The following is a 22,628-nucleotide window of genomic DNA, read 5'->3' as shown; positions in this document are numbered from 1 at the left end:
GCTTGGAAGACAGACGTTAGACATTCTGGTTACCGATAAAAAGAAGACGCAGTCACACGAGCAGCCCTGCCAATGAGCCGACGCAAATCAACCTTCAAGACCTGTGAGGGCACAACTGGCCCAAGGGTAAATCCTTTTAAAACTTAGGGAGTCGGGAGAGGAGGAAGAAGAAACAGTAAGCCAGAAGTACTCAAGCTGCAAGGAGTCTCCCGCAAGTGAAGGCATTTCTGCAGCTGATTTCCTCTGCTGCAAGGCAGAGCAGACGGGTCAACAGAGAAGCAGGCTTTTCTCCTCCTTCATTTGATTTCTGCATCTTCCAGCTTGGCAGCATTTCTCTTTACCTCTGGCAGCGCTCTATTTCATTCTCCTATAGATTTTCAGTTCTTGTCAAGTTATTGTATTGAAGTACGCGAGGGATAAAACATGCTATTCTCTCATACTGCTCTGCAACTTGTCATGTTATTCTTCAGTTCTGTCATCGACAACTGGTAGTACAAAAATCGGAAGCCTGAAAGCACTTAAAGGCATCACGGCCATTGAATCTATTTACAGAACTGTAATGCTCCATCACAGTTTCCAAAATACAGTCAGTTGTGTTGAATCAGAAATCAAGTAACGGAAAGCCCAACGTCACTGAAAGATAAACATTCTTAATCCTACAATGAAACCCGATGCAAGCATAAACCCCACTTCATCCCTTCTGTTTCCCTTAATTTTCTCTCCACCCCAATCTAGTTTACAACAAAATGCCCAATGGCAGTGTTAACATTCTTACAGTTCTGCATAAAAGATCATTTTCCATGGGTAGGTCAGATACTTAACTGGACTCTAAGTAAATTTGGCTTTGGTGCCAAGTCAGAAAACGTTTGAAGTTAGTTTCCAGAACAGAGCTGGGCACAAAGAAGATCACTATCCACAATGTGTAGCTTCTGAAATTGATCACAAATGACAACAGACAAGCTTTCCTGCTGCTCTGGTGACAACAGAAGATAGAAGCGTGGACATTCTGTACCGTGTATTTTCTGTTTCTGAGAAAACTATTTAAGAAGCAACATATACTTCCTTACTCAAAAGGAGTTACCCATACTCCTTAAGCCATTTTAACCAAAACAGGAATCTCTCTGTCCCAAGTTTGTATTTATTATGCTTGGAAACAACCTAGAGCTCTGGCATGACCTTTGATGTGCAGTGGTAAACGAAGGCATCTTCCCCATACAGTAATCTGAGACAGGAGTTCTGCACCAGAACAGCTTATTACATAATGAAATGGAGGGCAGAGAAGAGAAAGAGCCCCAGATCCCAGCCTCTTGAAGCTTTCCAACAGAATAGCGAACCAGCTCAACGTTCCTTATACAAGACCATTAAACTTCAGTTTAGACGTGGAAGTTATTTTAACGAGGCTTTATTTAACTGATCTCCTTGCCCATAGCCTTCTGTTTTGGCAATAGTCAAATGGAAAGCTGTTGCACAAATGCCAAACACCTCTCAACCCAGCAGCGGAATAAACATTAGTTGCGAAGCCTACATGGCTAATAAGTTTCCCGAGACCCTGGAGAACGCTTTTGCACCAACTGGACTAAACCCATCCCAGTGGGGAAGCCAGGCGCCTTGGAACAGATGGATAGCGAAAGATGAACAGGAACGCCTGCTTCTGGAGCAAGCTTTCTGGGGCTCACCCTGCTGCTCCTGACAGAATACAGTAGACAGTCTGGGAAGATATGAGATATCCCTGCAGTGTTTTATGGTGGATGACAGTCAATTAAAAGAGATTTCAAGCAAGATTTAACAGTCCAGTAAAAGTTCAGGTAGAACACATTTCAGCAGGGGGTGGCAATCATTTGTTTGATTATTCCCTTCCTCCTAAAACACCGAGTTTATCAATGATGTGAAATCACCTTTAAAGTGACATTTAAGCAAGCACGGGGAATTCTTCTAAGGCATTAAATGACCCACTCCTTTGAAGCTGCAGCTGGGAGTCATACCCGCTCCTTTGTCTCTCAGCCATGCAAGGCTGCAGAAGAGCAAAGTTCGCTTCTTCAAACAATCTTAGAAGATGACTGCTAGTGCATTTCTTTTCCATATTAGTTAGAACCTCTCTAGATAAATCTATTCTTCCAAACATGTTCAGACTCTCAGCCCAGCTTACTGTATTAGTACAGAGAGGAGGGGAAGCCACGGAAGGGGAGTTGTGCTTTTAAAACTAGAAACTGGATTCTCTTCAACCAATTTAACTTCTGACCTTCTCAGCTGTTGGATCAAGTTGTAGCAGCAGGCATGGAGCCAGACAAGTAAAACATAAGGGCATGCAAGTTGCTCTGCATTCACTCTGGCTGCCGAGCTACTTGCAAAAGAAAGGTGAAACACATCAGATTGAAGTAACTTTTATTTAAAGATGAAAATCTGCTGCCAGTCAGAATAATTAAAATTGAAAAGTTAAATGGATTTTTTTTATTCCTGTGTCAGAGGCAACTAACTGGGGCAGTTTTTTTTTTAAAAAAAAAAAAGAAGAAAATTTAGCATCAACCAGTAGAGAACAAGTCAACGCATAAGGAAGATCATGCTGGACCTCCCACACTTTCATAACTGCTTTCTAGGTTTCTTCTGAGCCTAGGTTCAAGCAGTTGCTGTGAATGACGGCATGGTGAGCTGTTAATCTCATTTTTACATGTATTCTAGAAATCAGGATATAGCTTAAATGAAAGTTAGATAAAATATTAACACGTTTTTAAAAAGTTTAATCTTACAGACATAAACTGAAAGAATGGTATATTTACTGGACCAGAAGACTCTGAGAACTGTGCTTTATTCCTTTCTGTCACAGAAATGCTAAGTGACGACTGAGAAGCCAGTTTGTGCCAGTAATCTTTAAAGCAAAAATTGAAATTACCTAGTTTCTACAGCAAAAAGTGTTGTACAAAGAGAGAGTAGGGTTATCTTACAGAATAATTATTTGTTTCTTGGGTAAGCTACATAGTCTCCCAGCATTAATGTTTTCACTATGTTTCTGAATTGAAGTCACATCCCCAACAAAGTGAGAACAAAAGTTTCCCCACCTTCTGCAGTGGGTCCCACATTTCACCCTGTGTGTCTGTGTATCTTTGAGCCTCAGGCAGGACTCATACTGATGAAGATATAAAATGAAACCACAAGTTTATGAAAGGCACAGAAAATGAAAACTTTATTCTTCTTTTGCCCGAAAACACAACTCTGCCTCTCCTGACTAAAGCGCCAATGTCTATAAATTTAAAACCAAGTATATTACTCATATTGATTTTATTACAAAGTTTTAGCAAAAAAACAAACAGAACATAAAAAAGTATCCATTAATTTAACAGGTCTTTAGAAAAAATATTTAAAAAAAATAGAGAGAATCATACTTGTCCCTGAACGTAGAGTTCATAGTTTGCCTTTAACACAAATTCGAAGTAAGCACTAGTTCTCAAGTTGCCAAGTTCATCTGCTTGCAGCAAGTCCTTCACCTCTGGTAAATATTCACTTAATTGAACTCCTGCAACACAAAACCTTTTATTACAGCACTGATAAAAGTACTTTGCATTAGCAGTTAAGATAATTTTTAAGTAAACATCTGTACCTGCCTCAGAGTTAAATTACTCTTTTGAATTGAGAAGATCTAATATTACTATATACATCAAGACATGCAATAACGCTTAAGTAGCCTGTAAAACTGAGTTAAAAAAAATAGTCCTACCCAAACAGGGCTTCTTCTTGAATTCATGATTAAACATAAAATCCTTAAGCCTAAAATTCAAGTATTTACTTTTTCTTTTTTCTTGGTGAAATGTTAAATGTAAGATCAGTCATCTGATAAATACGTCTATGATCAGTCACAACATTTCAGTCTCCGGTGTGAGAGTCTTACAAAAGGAAAGAAATTGACAGGACTGAACACAGAAAACCAGAACTGTTCTGAAGAACATAACTTCTGTATTTTTGACATGGAGCCTTCTCTGTTCTGGAAAACGTGCAGATGCAGTAATATTTAAAATGGACTTTGACTCTAAATTGTTTCCCTCCTCTCCCTCCCCCCTCCAGCTGTAACTTCGATGGCCATAACTTCCCATAGTCAGTTTTAACCCTGTGTGTGTGTGATTGTATTTTTGCTTTTGGAGTGGGAAGACAAAAGCAAAAAACAGTTTAAGCTAAAATAGATTAAGCTCCTCTGAGTGACAGTCAATTAGTTATTAATCCTGAATCTTACAGAAGATGTAAGTATTTAACTCCACAAGACATACTTTGCAGTAAGAAACTGCTAAAAATCTGATGGCTGCCCTACTGAGCAAGTAATCTGAGGGTACTAAGATTATAACCAAGAAATCTGCTCATCTCACCCCCCCTACATTTTACAGAGATAGAATTAGCTCCATATGATTATAATTATCTAGTGGAATGCATATGGAAGTTTTTATTACTCTGAGAATTTATGAACACTACTTCTTACATGTTAGTGTTCATCTTAAGCAAGTTTTGAAACAACTAAACATTTCAAGAAGTTCAATAATATTTAAGTTCACTTTACCTTCTTTCAATAGTTTTTGTAGTATTTTCACAAATATACTGTCTTTAGATGCTTCAATTGGATCATCTTTACCCTCTGAACCGGACCATCTGCAAACGAAAGAATAATTTGTGGAAAGAATTGCACAGATGAAATGAAAATTAACAAGAAACAATAAGCAGAATAATTTCATAAGTTATCAAAAGTGGCTAATACATGTTCACACAGAAGTGTTATCTGATCGGCTATAGCTCAAAGCAAACGGATTTTTTTCTATCTTCTGTTAGTTATTATTTATGCCGAGTAAAACTGTAATAAATTACACTACTGTAACGTAGTCTACTTAGAAGGACAACAGAAATGCTTCCTGTCTTCTAAACTGTAAAAGAAAAATTATGTCTTTGATAAAATAAAAAATATTATTTATCAAGACAAGACCTACCTATTCTCAGTAATTATATTTTACAATTGAGATGATGAAACTATAGATTTATTTTTTGGTAGAATGAAGCAAGAGCAGTGATTTTCTAACATATGAAAAAAATGAAACAAAACAAAAAAGCAAACACCAAGAAACAGAAGAAGGAGGAAGAAACTGTAGAATTTAAGTTGCTGGCCTGTAACAGCACACACAGGTACAAAACAAATACACGTTTCATCACAAATGAGACAACCTGAAGGCGAAGACTCGTGAATGCAAGTCTCATCTGCGATAAAAAAAATCCAAACAGGTTTTTCTTAGAGAAAGATTATTTAAAATGACAATTTATCATCTTTGCAGGGCTTTATATGTAGCAGTTTTAAGTCAACACCAACCTAATTTGTTTTGCTGTGGTTCTAACCTTTCAGTTGTTAAAATTTCCTGTTCTGTATGTTAAATGGCCAGACAAAAACCAGTTCTCCTACCACTCCCTAAACTAACGTGCACCTCCTCGGGCCAATGCAACAGATCTGGACCAGGCTCCCAGAAGATAGTACTGACAAATCCTCTGTACTTCACTGAAGCCCTGGATGTCACACAAACGCCCAAACGTCTAGGATTTCATCTTTAATTCTACTGGGAAGAATGTGAAGGAAGGGGGTAGAGGGATTTCCTCCTCTTGAGCACAGAGGAAGACAGTGAGAACCCTACCAGAACATCAGGAGCACGCCCAGCAAGGCTCTCCATTCTACCCGAAAACCTTTCCACCATCTGTAGCTATTGAGCCAGAAAACAGTCACCTTCCTTAAAAGTAGGTACTGTAACACATCAAATGCATATTTTTGCACACAGATGAAAGTTAACACTACCTCTTTTTGAAATAGTAATCAACCTCTTTGTGAGCCTTGCTGGACTGGAAACTCAACAGGGACATCAGGTTTTCTAAACGCACTATTCAGTAAAGTGATCTCAAATGGCATCTGGTTAGCTAGCAGGAGTGGGCAAAATCTTGTCAGCATTACATACGAATTGAATGGTTTAAGTATTATGTCCAGAACTCTGTTCTTGGCCCAGGGTAGGCAGGTCATAAACCAATCACTGGACTAGTCCTATGTAGGAATTGTGGATTCTTCCGTCTTGAAAATAATAGGCAGGGAAGAAAACACTTGGAATAGTGTGAACCTGTTTCTGCATATTATTTGCATCATATGTGACAATAACTTATTAGTCATGCAACTAGGAATTTATTTTCTGCAGACCACTGCCCTTTGGAATCTATCCTATGCATAAGCATGAATCCAAACGCTGCCTACTTCCTTTTTAAATCACAAACGGCACAGTGCATTTGGAATGTATTCTTTCCTCTTTTCTTCCTTAGGTCCTCTTGGAACATACATGGGAGCTAGAAAAGCTGGATAACTTCTGAAAATTAGAAAGGAAAAGGAGTATATGCCATTTGAGTTATGTGACCTGGGAGAGAAAAGTAGTACTGTTTAATGAGAAGATTCTTCAGATCAACTGGATTCAGATTGTATTTGGTGTTGCAATTCTGTAAAAGTGGCTCTCTTAAGCAGTATTTAAGGATTTGATCTCTTGCAGTCAAGAATGCAGCTTTAACTCAAAAAGGTCATGAACTTGTCAATGTGGTTCAGTGGCCAAAAATAAGTGAAATAAAAGTTGGCTGGAGTGACCTCTGCATGCATTGCTCTTAAAAAGCTTCTATTTGAAACGCTTCAAAGGAAAGAAAAAAAAAGTTTTGGCATCAGTCATTTCTTTTACCTTAGCAAAGAGTTCAAGAATGAGAGCCGCATGGGTACATTTCTGTCTCAGGTGCTGAGAATGCACAGTAGGTGGCCAGTGAGCTAAGCCAACAAAGTAATACCGATTTTTTTGGCTGGAGTTTCACTTTATAAATAAAAAGGCATATTCTGGACAGATACTTTATACTTTACTAACCTTATACTGCGAAATTCAACCTTTTCAGTGAGCTAGAGAATAGTATACTAAAATGTAATACTGGAAAAGCTATGTCACAAATACTCTCAGTAATTTATATTCATATTGGACTTACCCATCTCTCTGGAGAGCCTTACAGAGAATTTTAAGTTTAAGATCATTTACATCCACTTCCTCTTCCTTCAATTCACATAAGGAGAAAAGACAGGTAGGTTAAAATTTTAATTTATTTTTTTAAATTAAAAAAATAACACCTGCTGAAACACCAAAGACTATTAATTTCCATTTGAAAACATGGCTCAGACTTTCTACATCACCACACGACTGCTGAAGACCAACTACATCAATTTGAAAAAGGGTGTTTTAAAGGAAATTGAACAAATACGAATTTATAAAACACTGTATTCTAAGCAAGTTTTATTTTAACACACTAAATGGTGACTAAAGTCAAGGCTCTTTTTTCAGCGTGGCCAAGCTAACTAGCATGCATTAGGGTCCACATCAGGCTGTATGTTTTATGAATATATTAGTAAATCTCTTCAAAGAAACACATTTGCCTTGGAAAGGGCAATCTCTTCGCTGCACAGAAACGCTGAGGTAATTGGTGTCAGAGCCCCTTTTAAAATGTAATGTCAGAAAAAAGACCATATATTTTTTTCCACCTCTCAATATCCTGAAGCATCACACCTACTTTAAATTCCCCTCGTATGAGATAACAGAAACCATGAATACTTGAATTTAGAAGCCTGAAAGCAAGATGATGTGTCTTGACTTTACACTGCTTCTGCAAGAGAAAATCAGGGAAAACTAGGGAACAGCTAGTTTTTAAACTCTGGTCTTGACCACCATCTCTAATTTGTGCTGAATGTTCTACGTAAGTTGTTAGAGACTCAAATATCTGAGAAAAAAATAATTTTGAAATCTCATGGGTTTAGTGTGGTATTTATTTTATTTAGATGTAAAGGAATAATAAAGTTGTCTCAGTGTTCATGAATTGTCTTGACAAAATTTAAGAGGAAAACTAACTTGAGAGAACCAAATGAGTTTGCTCATTTATTTTACTGCAAAATATTGTAATTTGGACTATGTTGTAAAAACGAAGGGGGCGAGTTAGAAAAAAAGGCACTGAATTTTCTTTTTAAGCTACAGAGAAATAACTCAGAGTAACATGCTACTCTTAGTAGTAACACTCTCCCCTCAGTACACAAAATGTAATACAGTACTAAACACAGGACAAGCAAACATATTCATATATAAAGCAAAAAAATACTAGTTAACAACAGTAAAGTTATTCAAAAGAAAAATTGATACAAGAAATTCAATTAAAACCAATTTAAAATAAATTTTAAGAACAATTTAAATGTATTTATAATTATCAAACGAAAGTTATTGAAGACCAACAAAATGGCACAATGGTGTTTACAAAGCACTACTACAGAAAAGATTTTAACTTGGAGCCCTACCCAGACTACAGGGACTAGGATAATCAGTAAAGAGGTCTCATTTTCAATTGGTAAGGAATACTTTTGCTAAAAATAATACAACTTCAGGTTTTTAGGAAAGACTGTTGTTAATTCAGGTTTGATGCTCCTCAAAAGTTGATCTGTTTGTGGTTCCTGGAAAATTACTCTGACAAGATATTTGATCATGCAAGATGCAGTGAGAAAGCAGATAGCAAATCTGTGGTTCAATGCTCTTTACATGTTAAAAAGCTGGCACCTATCCCACATTATCTCATAACAATCAGAGAAACTGCCAATAGGGAAGATGTAAGAACTAAACTACTGAAAACAGATGATCTTTGTCCTGTTTGGAGAAAGCCTGTAAGGAAGGCAAGGCTCTAAAAAAGAAACTATAGACTATAAATGGGAAGTGAAGATGAGGAGTGTCATTTTTTTAAAATGATCTAAACCATATTTGGCATGAAGTCTCCAGTGAATTAAAAACAAACTGAAGAAAACGCATCAGGGTTTTTTTTAATTACCATACACTAAGCTAATACGTTAACCCACATGCACCATCCTAGCTTAAATAATAATAGATAAAAAAAATAAGACTCTGGGTTAGAAATCCTTAAAAAACTTTTCCTACCTCATCAATATATTCCAGAAGATCAAGTGCTTTCTTGAAGTCATACTCATTGGCCCTTCTGTTCTCATCACATATGTACATCTACGATATGAGAGAATAACGTAGAGAATTATTTTTAGCCTACAAACTAATGTAACTGATATCAAGGACAACTCATTGTGGGAAGACCACCATGTATTTTCCACTTACATGACCTTCTCACGAAAATATGTCTTGATTCAACTGCAAGTATTTTTATAGTAATGAATATACTTAAGGTTTTAAAGCAGCATTCCACCTACATGACAATGGTCCGTGGACAAATGATACTGGATATAAGGCTGCTAGGTTTCAAATTTAAATGCCATTTAAGGCTGTAACATTCCTGGACTATTGTAGCCAGAGCTCAGCTCCACAAATAAGCTCTAGGAATTATTTCGGTAATTAAGCTCAAAGCAGTAGTTAAGCACACGTTGGTTTTAAAAGGTAAAAGGCAGTACAAGTTTGCTATCGCTCTTTCATCCCCCCTCTGCAACAAAATTCTAAATTAGTACTTCAAAGGAAAATCAACATTAATGCTCCTTTTATTGACGCTTTTCAAATTTCATTCTCACATCACGAGCAGCAAATACGAACATTGGTTTGACGATAGAGAGAACTCAGAAGGAAAACTGTCACGATACCAGCACTTGCCAAGTCATGAGTGACACTTCTTACCCTTCTCTATCCCACACATAGAGTCACTTAAAAGATACAGGTAATAACTTCAGAATCTGCTATTAGCATTGTTCTAAGAAAATGAGAAGAATGTAAACAAGCATGCTATCAGCTTTTGATTTTCCACAGGATTACAGAAAAGTAAGGAGTTCCAAAACTGACACCCAGAAAGGGCCCCATTCGTTTTACAAGGTGTTGTTGTTACTAATGGTGTATTTTTTGTGTGTGTCACTGGATGGTAAAAATATGCTGACAACAGGCAGAAACCATAAGGCTACTGGTTCCTGGCTACCACCAGAAATGGGTGTGGGAAAAGGAGTCAGAGTTAGTAGCAATCCCAGTACTGGAGCAGTTCATGGTTTTGTTTCTCTATGGGTTGGGGTTTTGTTTGGTTTTGAAAAAGAAAAAAAGAAAGTAGAAAGACTTTGGGTGCCTCTTTGCAACAGGTGAACAAAAACCTTTTCCTGCAGAAGCCCCTTCCTTCTATACATTGCAGCATCTTTCTCCACTAAGGTGGATTTCTTTGTTCCTTCTGCCTTTTAAGTTCTGCCCCACTGAGAATGTAACAGAAGGTAAAAATTGTCTCATATCCAAAAACTGGCTTAGACCAGTAAATCAACTTCTGAAACTGATTTGATTTGTTTTTTCTTCTAGCAGCACTCTAAAGCACACATTCAACAAGAAGAAATTTGAACTAAAACCAGCATTCTGAAGTTTGGTGCGGGCGTAAACTAAGCAAAGATAAACCAAATCATGTATCTGATCTTTGGGTGCTTAGCAAGCCATATAAGGGATAAAGACTGCTGGGATCTTCTCCTTTATTTGATCACACAGAGGCAGAAAACATACTGGAACTTTACCTGTGTAACCAAGTAAACATGAAATACTTACATCAATGAGCTGAGATACAGACAACACTGGCATATCATTGAGGTTCAACTGTTTCTCTGCCAGTAACTGTTCAGGAAGGGTCTCCTGATGCAACAGAAAGCGTTCCTGTTCTGCTATTTCTGTATTTAAGGAAATGAATATGTCACGTTACTAAAATGTAATAATAAATTCTATGGCACAGTAATAACTGGCAAGTCACAATATTACTCAGGTCTACAAGTATTTGTTACGAAGCATTTATTTGGACACTCATCTCTATGTTCCTGAAGCACAGAAATACGTCCACTTCAATGTTGTCATCCTGGTGACCTAGTTCTTACTTTCCACTCAGGTTCCCAGCATAATGCAGACTGGTAACTCTTCTTTATTTCCTCAAACCCACAAAATGAATACATAGGATTGGAGGGAAGCTTTTGCACTGTGCAGGACAGTAAGCTGTCTGCAATTTTTAGGAGCTACCTTTTGGCTGAAGACCTGTGCCATGGATGTGCTCCACCTCATGAATTACTCATTTTTTGATTGTTTTATTTTCCAGTATGATCTGCCTCAGGGTCAGAAACTTATTAGGCTGAAACAATCAAAATGGAATAGTTTCAGCCGTACTGTGAACCCTGCCCTTCCTGCCCAGTTCCATCGCATGGTAGAAAAAGGAAACTAATTTTAAGGAGCATTTTATCAGTTTAAATGAATAAGCAAAATGTGGCAAAAATAATTATTTTCTTTATCAATAGGAAACTGATACACGAAGAGTGTAAATTTTAAAAGCTGTATCATATAAAAATGTGTAGCAGAGTAAAGTCCAGACCAAATTTTAAGAGTCCATTAGTCTACTGAAATACAGCTTTGGTTTCCTCAGTTTTCTACGGTTTTCCTATTTAAAGATGAGAGTCTTCACATCAACATAGGTTTGTTGGTTTTTTTCCAGAGCAGTAAGAAAAACAAATTTAAAATTTAAGATTTCATTAAAAGGTCTATAATTTAAAAGGCAGATAATGTAGTATTATTACAAGCTAAAACGAATTTGTAAAGGCTACTTAGTTATCATAATTATCCCCGGGCCTTCAGGATTCTTTTTTTAAGAACTGTATGTCATATACATGGATAAAGATGCAGATAAACAGAAGCAAGCTTGAGTAGTAACCTCTAGTAGTGTTTCCACACTTCCCCTGGCGGCCAGTATCAGCTTAACGATAACTCACAGCACCGTGTGCTGCACAAACAGCATCGGGAACAGGGTATTTTCCAAAGTGAAAGGAATGGCAGAGCAGTGGAATCTTTGCATTTGATAATGAAGCAGAACAGGTATTCCTGGTTTTCCTGTTAGCATCCTTTCAGTTACGAGTATAATGAAACACTGTCACTGTAACCTTTCCAGATACAGAAAGAGTAAGGTGCTGAGAAAGCGCTGCTTGATCACAAATGTATGTATTTCCAGGTACATTATTACAATACAACACAGTCACTGGATTGCCTTGTATAGCCTAAGAGTCTCAGGATTTGAGAAGAATTCCAAATTGAGAGCCATTCAATGAACAGGCTTTAAGAAATTAAATAATTTTTACCTTGCATCTGGAAATACAAAATGGAGCGTCATGAAAACACATTCACTGTGAATGGTTCACAAGTTTCAGCCACTTCAGAACTAATGACTTCTCAAGATACTGTGCAGCTTGTTATTTACACCAGTATTTTGTGTGTTATTAGAACAAGTGAAACGGTACACATTTCCCATGCTCATAGGCCTAACTCGGAGGTGAAACCGAATACTGAGGTTACTGCCTCATTCTGTCTTACTTATCCTTCCTGCAATGAGCATGATCACCAGTCCATTCATCCTTACCACACTGAGTTAGAGCCCTCGATTATCAATCTGCAAAATTAACGTGATTCTAATCCAATAACTTCATTAGTCTACTCTTCACTTTGCTCTGGTTTTATTTCTAACCTTCTATTTTTTCTTGAAGTATGTCTTCCGAGAAGTCAGACGCCAGTGCAGCTAATTTGCTCAAGCCAAGAAGTGTTTTCTTCTTTGCAAAATACCGTGTCTCCATATTTGCTAAAGTCTGCAATGTTCTGTGAGCCTGAAATTAATGAAGACGTTAGAAATCAGTTTTATAAGTTAGCACCAGAAGGTTAGCTGATAAGGATTTGCTCTTAAGTCTCATAGCTGTTTATCATTTGTAATACTATAATCCTTATTTTAAGAAGTCATACAACTTGCACATTAAAACTCTGCACTACACCCTTCAGAAAGGGACACAGGTCTCTACTGCAATTATATCAAAAAATCTTTTCAGTACTAACCAGGGAAAAACTATCTTATGATTAAAGGACAAATTGCGACTTCACATATTATACCTCTAGGATCTTCTTCAAGGCTGTGGCAGAAAAGCCAGACAAATATGATTTGACAGAACAATTTTGCATGTAGATTGATTTACTTGTTCATTCAGGAATTTGAAAAAACAAAATTACAAACTGCTAAAGTAACCAAATATATAGGCAAGATTTTGTCTATCCAACAATGGAACAGCACGTTTCTGAGCACTTACTCAGAAATAAACCGAACTACTTGTCCATTTTAGAATCCTTGCCCCCTCTTCATAGCGTTATCCCAAACCTGTGTTCTTCGCTTGGTGTGCAAGAGCCGAGTCCAGATACTTGTTTAATGCATGTCTGCACAGAGGTGGGTGCTAGGTAGTTATCCACAAAGCTAGCGTACACCTTAACACGTGGTAAAACACTTTATACACTTTGAAGAATTGTTTACAATTAAGTTTAGTCACACTTCATTCTCACCGGTTCCTACAGCCTCGTCTCCATTTAAAGGTACAGCATCCTTTTTTTTTCACATGCATATCCAGTGGGAAGACGGCTTTGTTAGCATGGAGCTTTCTTTAATCGAGAGTGGATTGTGATTTTCTGTTTAGTCTCGTTAACCATTTGGTTCTCCTTGAGCTTATTTTATGCCCCAGCCTGACATATTTATGGTGTCTATTCCTTCTCCCAAGGCCATGTTTAGTTAACTGTAAGGATTAACTAACATCCTCCGTTTTTCAAGTTCTTGTTTTTCACTATTCACATTTTTTCCCTCTTTTTATTTTTTTAAAGTAAATAATTCTTGTATCAATAGTGCTTTGCTATAACAGGAAAAATCTCAGCTGACACCAATGGAATATTACAATATTCTCAGGGTGAGTTTTTTTGTTTTATTTTGTTTGGGATTTTGTTTTTGGTTTGGTTTTGGGTGGGTTGGTTTGTTTGGGGTTTTTTTAAGGGCATATAGTATTATCAGCCTATAATTTGCAGTAGAATAAACATTGCCATGCTCTGCACACAGTTAAATAATGTGCACGTGGATTGAAAGAAGCTATTTTTGTTTAGAAACAGTTTATTTCTAATGTGAAATACATTCACAAGTCTAGCAGAAGGAAGGAAAGACTGACCAGCAGGAAGCAGGGAGAGAATAACTGGGCAGCCTACAAGGCAACAATGGATCAAGTTTAAAAACAATGTCACATAAATCTATCCACATACACATTTGCTACTTTAAAAAAAGGTGTTGATTACTTTAATCTCTTACATGCATAGTTTAAAAGTTCTGTGGGTTTTTTTTTTTCTTTTGTGATACCTCCAAATTTCTTTGCTTCAAAGTCTTGAAAGACAAGCTTCAGTTTTTCCTTTGCTGGATAATCTGATAATGCTACTGATATTCACTGTAAGCCCCCAATTCCATCAAAGTAGTGATCACACAGCCAAACAAAACTTCCTTGATAAAACGTATCAGTCACCAACCAGGGATGAAAAGCAGCCCTAACTTCCATTACATGGTGCAGATGCTGCCTGGAGGGAAGATTCTGGTACTCCATTAATAATCTGTGTCATCTCTCCCCTAACTCATTTAGATAACTGGTCTTTTGATGATGAAGAGTCATAACTAGATAATTTGCCTACCTGAATATATACTTGACCTTTTTAATATGTGCTATTTCAGCTTGGTTGTATTTAAGAAATCCTACCTTTTGCAGATCCTGACTGTTGATTTCATGTAACCAGCTCAGATGCTCATGAGCTTGCAAGAAACTGGCCAGCTGCCCGTGCTGAGCAATAGGCTGAGATAACAGCTTCCCTCGCTTTCCTTTTTCTAGATACCACCGAAACAGGAAGTCTGAGAAATTCTGAAGATAACAGGAATACAAACACATTTTAAAAGTCACATTTAAATATCTTTTTTCTTCTAAGGCAAAATGCTTCATAGAACACAGTTGGTAAGAACATGGTAAGAACCTGCTTAACAAAACAAGAACACACACACACAAAAATACGATGTTGATGAAAAAGAGTCCTGATAGAAACAGCGTTTAAAGAATTTATGAGCTACTCTGCAACAGATGTTGATACACAGGGCACCCTTCAATGGGAGTGAACCTTCAATGGCAGTGAAGGAAGCGCCAGATACAAATTCTTCATGTTAACACATAAGAATGGAAACAGATTATCACATAAATCACAATTCTACTTCAGTTTTTTACCTGTTCCTTTGCCCCTCTCAGAACTCTGTGCTTACTGTTTCCTTTCACATGTAAGTTTACTTCTGCTGCCACTATTTTTGAAACATTCCCTCCTATCTCCAAGTGAACCTACAACTTCTCTCAGTCATCGTTAAAAAGTGGCCTTTTTTTAAAAAAAAAAAACCCACACTATTTTATCCTCAGAAACTTCAATGTGAAATAACTAATCAGGATTTATGTTTGAGAAAGTCTTTTCAGAGTAATTTTAGAACTATGCTAAATCTTAATTACATTAACAATTTAAAAAAATTAAATTTGAAGAGGCCATCAGTCTGATACTCTATCCATTACACTTGATCTATTCAGCTCTACATTTGCCACAGTGACTTCTCTTCAGAAAGTCTTTTTTTCCTTTAAAACAAAGGACTCCAAGAGAAAAGAAATAGAGAATGCATCCCCTTCTTTGGAAGTGTGAGTATTTAAGCCTCAATATTAAAAATGTTCACTATAATTTCTGTCCATTACTGATATTTTTGCTTTTTCTTACTGTAACAACCTTTCTGTACCCTCTTTATAGTGTAGACTGCAGGATTTCTCTTTCTATGGTTCATGTGGAAAGCTAAACAAATTGATCTCACCAACTCTCCAATTAGGAAAATTTTGTCCCAGTCTCCCTCACTTCAAGTAGTCTCTACTGCCTTTTCCTTAAACTTCCCAGTTTTTCAGCGCACCTTGAAGTTTTTACACCAGATCTTAACAAACACTGGAAAAAATGTCCAACAAGTACTCAGCAGGACAATAAAATAAGACTACAGCAACACCCATACATTCCTACTGTTAACTACTTCTCTACTTACATGTTTAACAATGGCACCTTCTCTTTTGGAAATTATGATTATATTTATTATTACATTAGTTTAATAAAACAATAGTACACTGACCACAGCACCTCAGTGAATAAGTCACAAAATGCTGAAAGACCTTAAGAGTGAGACAAAACCCAAAGTTCCATGAAAAGCCGCTGCCCATACAGTTAGCACCCATATTTCTGCTGACTTGCTTTACAGCCTCAGGGTAAAATACTCCACCGAGTTCTGCACAGTGAACATTGACTTCAATTTTCCACATTTCCCCTGTATGTATATGTAAATACAGATACATAAAACCCCAAAACAAAACAAAATCCCAAAGTAATAATAGCTTCCGCAACATCTCAGGTGCAAACTTATTATAAAACACTATCTAAAGGAAATAAAGAAAGAGTTACCTGATCTGCAAACTGGCTCATGTAACGTTGCAATCTGGCCTGGTTGTCTGTTTGCTCACACATCTGCACCAGGATATCAAAGTCACAGTACCTCTCTGCTAAAGCAGCTGCCATCTGATACTGCCCCAGGGAAACTAAGTAACCAAGAAAAAAAAGTTACATCAAACAAGCTCATCTTTGACCGTAAGAAGGTGACCAAGGACGGAGATCAGAAAAAATAAAACGTTTCAAATGTTCGGGTCATGGAGATTACTTATATACAGCAAGAGAGACATTAACCGACTGCGCACACACCCTGTGCACGTACAAGCTCACATACCTACTATCTCTGTCCCCCACTACAAGAGGGAAGAAGAGAAGTTTAGAATACTAAATGGCCTGTAAATATCCTATTTTCACTGAAAGTTAGCATCATCTGCTATTTATGCTGGAGGGCAGGGGGGAAAATTCAACCCCTGACTTAGTATCTGTACTAAAAGCCACTTAATGACACAAAGTGAAAAAGCAGAAGGCAAATGCTTTTGATATAAAACAAAACATGTAAAGAGAATGGGTTTTTACTAAAAATATATTAAACTCTTTCTTTTTGGTTCAGTTAATCCGTGACAGTTAGAATACTCAATTTTGTTTGTAAGGAAATATGAGCTTTAGATTTAACATAATGATATAAAATGTATTTACAAACTAGCAGAGCCCACAAACGTCAGTAAAACTGAGAATGACAGTTTAAAGAGATTTTTCTTAATGGTTAAGAATGTTAGGAGGCAGTGATTAGATTATTCTATCTATACTAGTTATTTTCAGTCTAAAAAATTTAAATTTTATTAAGTAACTAAAACGTATTTACTCCAAGTTACTTCCACTTAAGGGGACTTTACTGTCAATTACTCATTGAAGACTGGACCACATGTGACATGTTAAACAACAGGTTTGACTATTAAACAGTCCAGATTCAAAAAGTAACTTTTTCCTGATACACACTAAGAAAGCTTTCAGGCATATAAGTTTGTCAACTTGCAACAATATAAACGTTCAGGAATCCATTTATAGACTATTTTCAGCCAAGTAGCACAAGATAAATTCCTGCCAGAAAAATGTAACAAGCAGAAGAAAAACATTGAAGCAGCAATGTGTCTTCTTAGCGGCATGGAAGCAGTCATGGATGCGATTCTCTATCTGTTTTTACTTTGAAAGTATCTCATTAAATCATAAAACCAATCATTTATACTCTGAAGGCAAACATGTAGAACAAATAGAATTCACACACAGATGCCATTTACTCGATCAGATACGTGTAATTTCCTCATCAAATGGAACATCTAGCCCTTGCATTAAGGAAAACAGACTACTTACGGAGAGGAGACAAGAGTTCTGATCTTTTCTGCACATACTCCATTTCCAGACTGCTGTATCGCTCTTGATCAGCAGGACGGTCCACAGATTTCAGCTGAGAAACATAGCCATCTAGAAAACAATCCAGCAGTGCCACCAACTGTTCAGCCACAATGCTGCGGAGGTTGCTGTCCACCTGGGGATACACCATCTTCAGAATGATTCCATGCTGACGTATTACCGTTGCACGAAGGACACTAGATGCTTGGGAAAACAATACAGTGAACATTAAAACAATAATCCTATCGTGACAGGAACCTATGCTGATGTATAACGTTACTACATATAATTAAAAAAATTAGAAGAAAGCAAGTAAATATTTTAATTTTAAAAATCAAAGCAATACTATTAAAAAACAAGCAAACAAAAACCCCGAAACCCAAACACATACTCCCATCCACCTTTACATATTTAATTTGGCCAAAATGTAGTTAACTGAAAGGACCAGAAACAAAACCATCCCCCGAACTACACAGATGTACACAGTCAACTATCAATATCAGCTGTTTTTCAGAAGAAAAGAATCACTTGCACAATCTGTAAGCAAAGTAGAGAATATACAAAAGGAAAAAGGCAACTTATGTTAACCTGATTGAAATACTTGGATGTAGTCATCAAGATGATTTAAGACACCAAAACAGCTTGCATGGGTCCTGCTTTTCAAAAGATTTTTATCTTGGGAGTACGAAACAAGTGTGGCCTTTGTGGCCATAAAGGCCACAAGAAGCTTAAACACCAGCTGGAAAGTGCTTGCTTCTGCAAACGTTTGTTCTGATAGTTTTTCACGTTATTAAATCATCAAAGCAGAACACACTTAAAGAAGCAGAGAATCATCAGTCCTTTTAAAACATTCATAGATCGATCATATTTTATGATTCATTTTAATGTTATGTACCCAATAGGTCTGCTAACCAGAACCAGTGCATACAAAAAAAAATAATCTGCAATGCCAGTTGTAAAGATTTATCATCAATACTGGACAAAATCAGTGTTCATTGATTAATTCCATTTCACTCCCCAAATGAAGCTTTTAGCTTCTCCTATTCCTACTGACAAACCTTGTAGCAGCTTTTAACAGGAATTTTAACATTCAGATGGAAATTCACGTGTTCTGAAACTCATGAAAAGTACTTTTTGTTTAGGACAGATAATTAATAAAGTAGTAATAATAAGTTCTCACCTGTCCATGGAATATATTCAGGTTCTCTTTCTGGAAGCTCTCCTGTTTTATATAAAGAGGCTCTAGACTGACGATACTGACAGGCAGCTTGCAGCACGTCCTATTTAAAGGCAAGGATGTAAGTATTTTAAAGTCCACTTGCATACACACAGACCGTAAAAGATGTTGTCTTTCCTAATTCTGAAATGTTCTTTTAATATCCCCCCTTCTTTCTACACCACTTTCCCTGTTGTATAGAAGAGCATACACTGACTGAGCAAGAAACCTCAGTGGTCAAGAACAGGTTTTTCACAACTGCCAACAATGCAGCAACTTCTCAAACTCTCTTCAGCAGTGGCTCAGGAAGAAAAGGAACATCCCTAATTCTGCACAAGACCACCTCTTCCTTCCTAATGTGTTTGGACATGTGAAAATTGCATTCACTTTTCTTCTCATGTCAGTAACTCAGATCTGCTGCATTCAACATGTTCAGTGCTCTTTGGTATTTACCTTCCCCTCCACAAACATCTTAGTTAATGCAGTTCTCTACCTTAATGATGTTGTTCACATTGACAACTATCTGGGCCCACTCAATTGATTCGATAGGCGTATCTTTCAGGATTTGTTCCTCTTCTTCTAGTAAGCATTCAAAGATGGAATCTATCTGGGACACCTTCAAGATACAAAGAAAAACTGCACTGAACACAAACATATCCACTACCAGCTGATACCTGAAAACCAAGTTATGAGCTGTACAGAAAAACAAATATTAGTATAAACCCACATCAACAGCCAAAAATATTAAAAGATATCGACTCAAACGGATAATGAAATCACCAGCTTGTATTTCATACAATACTCAGAATACTATTGCTTTCTTTCTGGATGGAGAAAAAAAAAAAAAAAAAAAAAAAAAAAAAGAATCCTCTTTTCTTGAAGGCAACTCCGTAAAGTTTCATTAAGGATATTCCTCCATCTTCTGAAACAATTGGTCAGTAGAATCTTCATTAGAAAAAGTATAGTGGATAACATATTTGCTTTAAAATAGCTGACAATTGTTTATTTTTCTCCATTAGCAACTACTGTCCTCTACAGGAAAAAACTTCCTAAGAATATGTTTTGTGTACAGCTCTTCTCAAAAAGGAAGAAAGAAAGACTGGGTGCTTGACTGGAAAGCGGCACAAACTGAGAACTAGCTTAGATTTACTAATGTTCGAAAAACCAAAAAATTATGAGACTGAATTGATAAAATTCCATCCAGGACAGCTCAAAGCAGTTCCCCTATCTGGAAAGTTTCATACTCTTCAGTTCACCCCTTAAAAGTGCCAATTTAGCACACATCTTCTGATGGGCCAGAGAATTTCACTTGTCTTTTTCATTGCTTATCCATGTTGGTTAGTTGGAAACCGTAACAGCTTTACTTCTGCTACATGAGATTTCTCAGAATTCACGTTCCAGCTGCAGACATAAAGAAATATGTACACTAAAGAGTGGAAAATACTACCATACCACCCCTATTTAAAGGGAAATTCTGTAAAGTCAAATTATTTTCAAAGAATATATTAAAGCATTGCAACTTTTACTATATGTGAGGCTACACAATAATTCAGAAATAACGGGTTTCTTACCTCTCGAAAGAACACATCTGCAGGGGTAAGACTCGGTGGAATATCACACTCCCTTTTGTTTAACGCGATGAGTATAGCAGCATTCACCAGATCAGGCAGCCTGGAGTGGTGATTCTTGAGCACAATAGCTGCTGCTAGTTTCTCTGCGTGCTCACAGAGCAACAATCGAGTTGCCATCGGCACCCCTCGGACTGGAAAACTGCCCAGGCGTTCAAATACACCAACCTTTTACAAAAAAAAAACAAAAAAACCAAAACAGAACATCACCACATGTACTGTAAACACTGTTCTAGAAGAATTACTTGAAGGCAATATAATCTACGGTGTATGCTGATACCAAAGGAACAGTAGAATTTTACCTGATGAAGAAACTCAATGAAGAAGGAATGTGCTTTTGTCTTATCCTCTAGCTGATGAAGAAGAATGAGAGATGTGTTGCTGAAACCTGCTGCTTCTAAAAACAGAAATATCTTAGATCAGAGCCCTTGATAACTTTATTTCTGGGTAACCAATTTTTTGCCGCCGAGGTAAACATATTTCTATAAATTTCTGCAGTGTTCCTGCACTGGTACTTTTGTAAAATATATGTACACACATTTATATATTGCTTACCAACTATTTTTAATGTGGGTTTTGAACTCTTCCATATCTGAAGTAAAGCATTTAGAAGAAATCGAGTATCTTTAGTTCAGTACAACTATTCTGAAGTGGTCAATTATTTTGCTGCTAAAATAGCAGCTCACCAGCTTATTCAAGTCGTAGTAAGATTCAGATTCAAATTTTTATCTTCATTGTGGACTAGCTATTGCTAAATCTATTATACTCTAGACCACAGCTACTACAGAATAAGGCATTAACACACATTCAGACCTAATTGATTCTGCGCTGTCTGCACAAAACTGGTTGCCCAGCATGGCCCTATTTTTCGTCTTTCTCAAACGAGCTTGCATCTGAAAAACCAGCCAACATTTCTGTCCAGGCAACCGGGACCTTAAAGGTGTCAGTAAGGATGGTGGAAGCTTCCTCATGAAGCACACGATTGGGAAAAACCAGCATGGATTCGCCAAGGGCAAATCATGCTTGACAAACTTGACTGCCTTCTGTGACAAAGTAACCTGCTCAGTTGATGTGGGGCAAGCAACGGACATTGTCTACCTGGATTTCTCCAAGGCTTTTGATATGGTTTCTCACAGCCTCCTCCTAGAGAAACTGATGCTTTGTGATCTAAAAAGTGGCCCGAGTGGGGAGCTGGCCGACAGGCTGCACTCAGAGGGTGGTGGCAAATAGCTTCTTTTCAAACTGGCAACCTGATAGAAGTGGGGTCCCCCAGGGATCAGTATTGGGCCCAACACTTCAATATCTTCATAAGTGATCTGGATGATGGGATCAAGTGTGCCCTGATGAAGTTTGCCAATAATGCCAAACTGAGTGGGGAAGTGGATGCTTCGGAAGGGAGAGCTACCCTGCAGGAAGACCTGGATGGCCTGGAAGAACAGGCTAATAAAAACCTCATGAAGTTCAACAAGGACAAGGGTAAGGTCTTGCACCTGGGAAAACATAATCCAGGAGCGCAGCACAGCCTGGGATCCACCTGTCTGGGGAGCAGCTCTGTGGGCAGGGACCTGGGGGTCCTGGTGGACAGCAAGCTCAATATGAGCAAGCAGTGCGCTGCTGCGGCAAAGCAAGCCGTCAGGACGCTGGGCTGCAGCACCAAGGGCATCACCAGCAGAGAGAAAGAAGCCACTATCCCACTCTACTCGGCACTCGTCAGCCACACCTGGAATACTGTGTTCAGTTTTGGTCCCCGCTATACAAAACAGATGTGGACAGGCTGCACCGAGTCCAGAGAAGAGCCACAAAGATGGCCAAAGGCCTGGGAAGCCTGCCGTGAGAGGAAAGGCTGACAGAACGGGGTTCGTTCAGCCTTGAGAAAAGGCGGCTCAGGGGAGCCCTTATCCCCGTGTTCCAGTATTTAAAGGGTGGCTACAAAGAAGATGGAGACCCCCTTCTCACAAGGAGTCCCATGGAAAAGACGAGGGGTAATGGGTACAAGTCTTCCTGGGGAGATTCCAATTGGACACAAGAGGAAAACTTTTCACA

General features: G+C 37.7%; 1 protein-coding gene across 2 annotated transcripts in view; it reads right to left on the bottom strand.

The window, feature by feature from the left end:
- Positions 1–3,150: 3,150 nt before the first annotated feature.
- NUP133 (nucleoporin 133) overlaps positions 3,151–22,628 on the bottom strand; it is a 37,716-nt gene continuing 18,238 nt past the window's right edge. For both annotated transcript variants that reach the window (XM_056344765.1, XM_056344766.1), the window contains 13 exons: positions 20,888–20,982; positions 20,529–20,753; positions 19,451–19,573; positions 18,922–19,021; positions 17,703–17,945; positions 16,350–16,483; positions 14,591–14,749; positions 12,517–12,652; positions 10,572–10,690; positions 8,985–9,065; positions 7,009–7,073; positions 4,538–4,626; positions 3,151–3,508 (listed from right to left, as the gene is read on the bottom strand). In XM_056344765.1, coding sequence (XP_056200740.1) covers positions 3,372–3,508; positions 4,538–4,626; positions 7,009–7,073; positions 8,985–9,065; positions 10,572–10,690; positions 12,517–12,652; positions 14,591–14,749; positions 16,350–16,483; positions 17,703–17,945; positions 18,922–19,021; positions 19,451–19,573; positions 20,529–20,753; positions 20,888–20,982 — 1,706 coding nt within the window. In that variant the 3' untranslated portion in view covers positions 3,151–3,371. The remainder of the gene's footprint in view (positions 3,509–4,537; positions 4,627–7,008; positions 7,074–8,984; positions 9,066–10,571; positions 10,691–12,516; positions 12,653–14,590; positions 14,750–16,349; positions 16,484–17,702; positions 17,946–18,921; positions 19,022–19,450; positions 19,574–20,528; positions 20,754–20,887; positions 20,983–22,628) is intronic.

This window comes from Falco biarmicus, chromosome 6 (genome assembly GCF_023638135.1).
Source record: "Falco biarmicus isolate bFalBia1 chromosome 6, bFalBia1.pri, whole genome shotgun sequence".
In the NCBI taxonomy this organism is placed as follows: Eukaryota; Metazoa; Chordata; class Aves; order Falconiformes; family Falconidae; genus Falco; species Falco biarmicus.
This window is presented reverse-complemented; position numbering and strand designations above follow the sequence as displayed.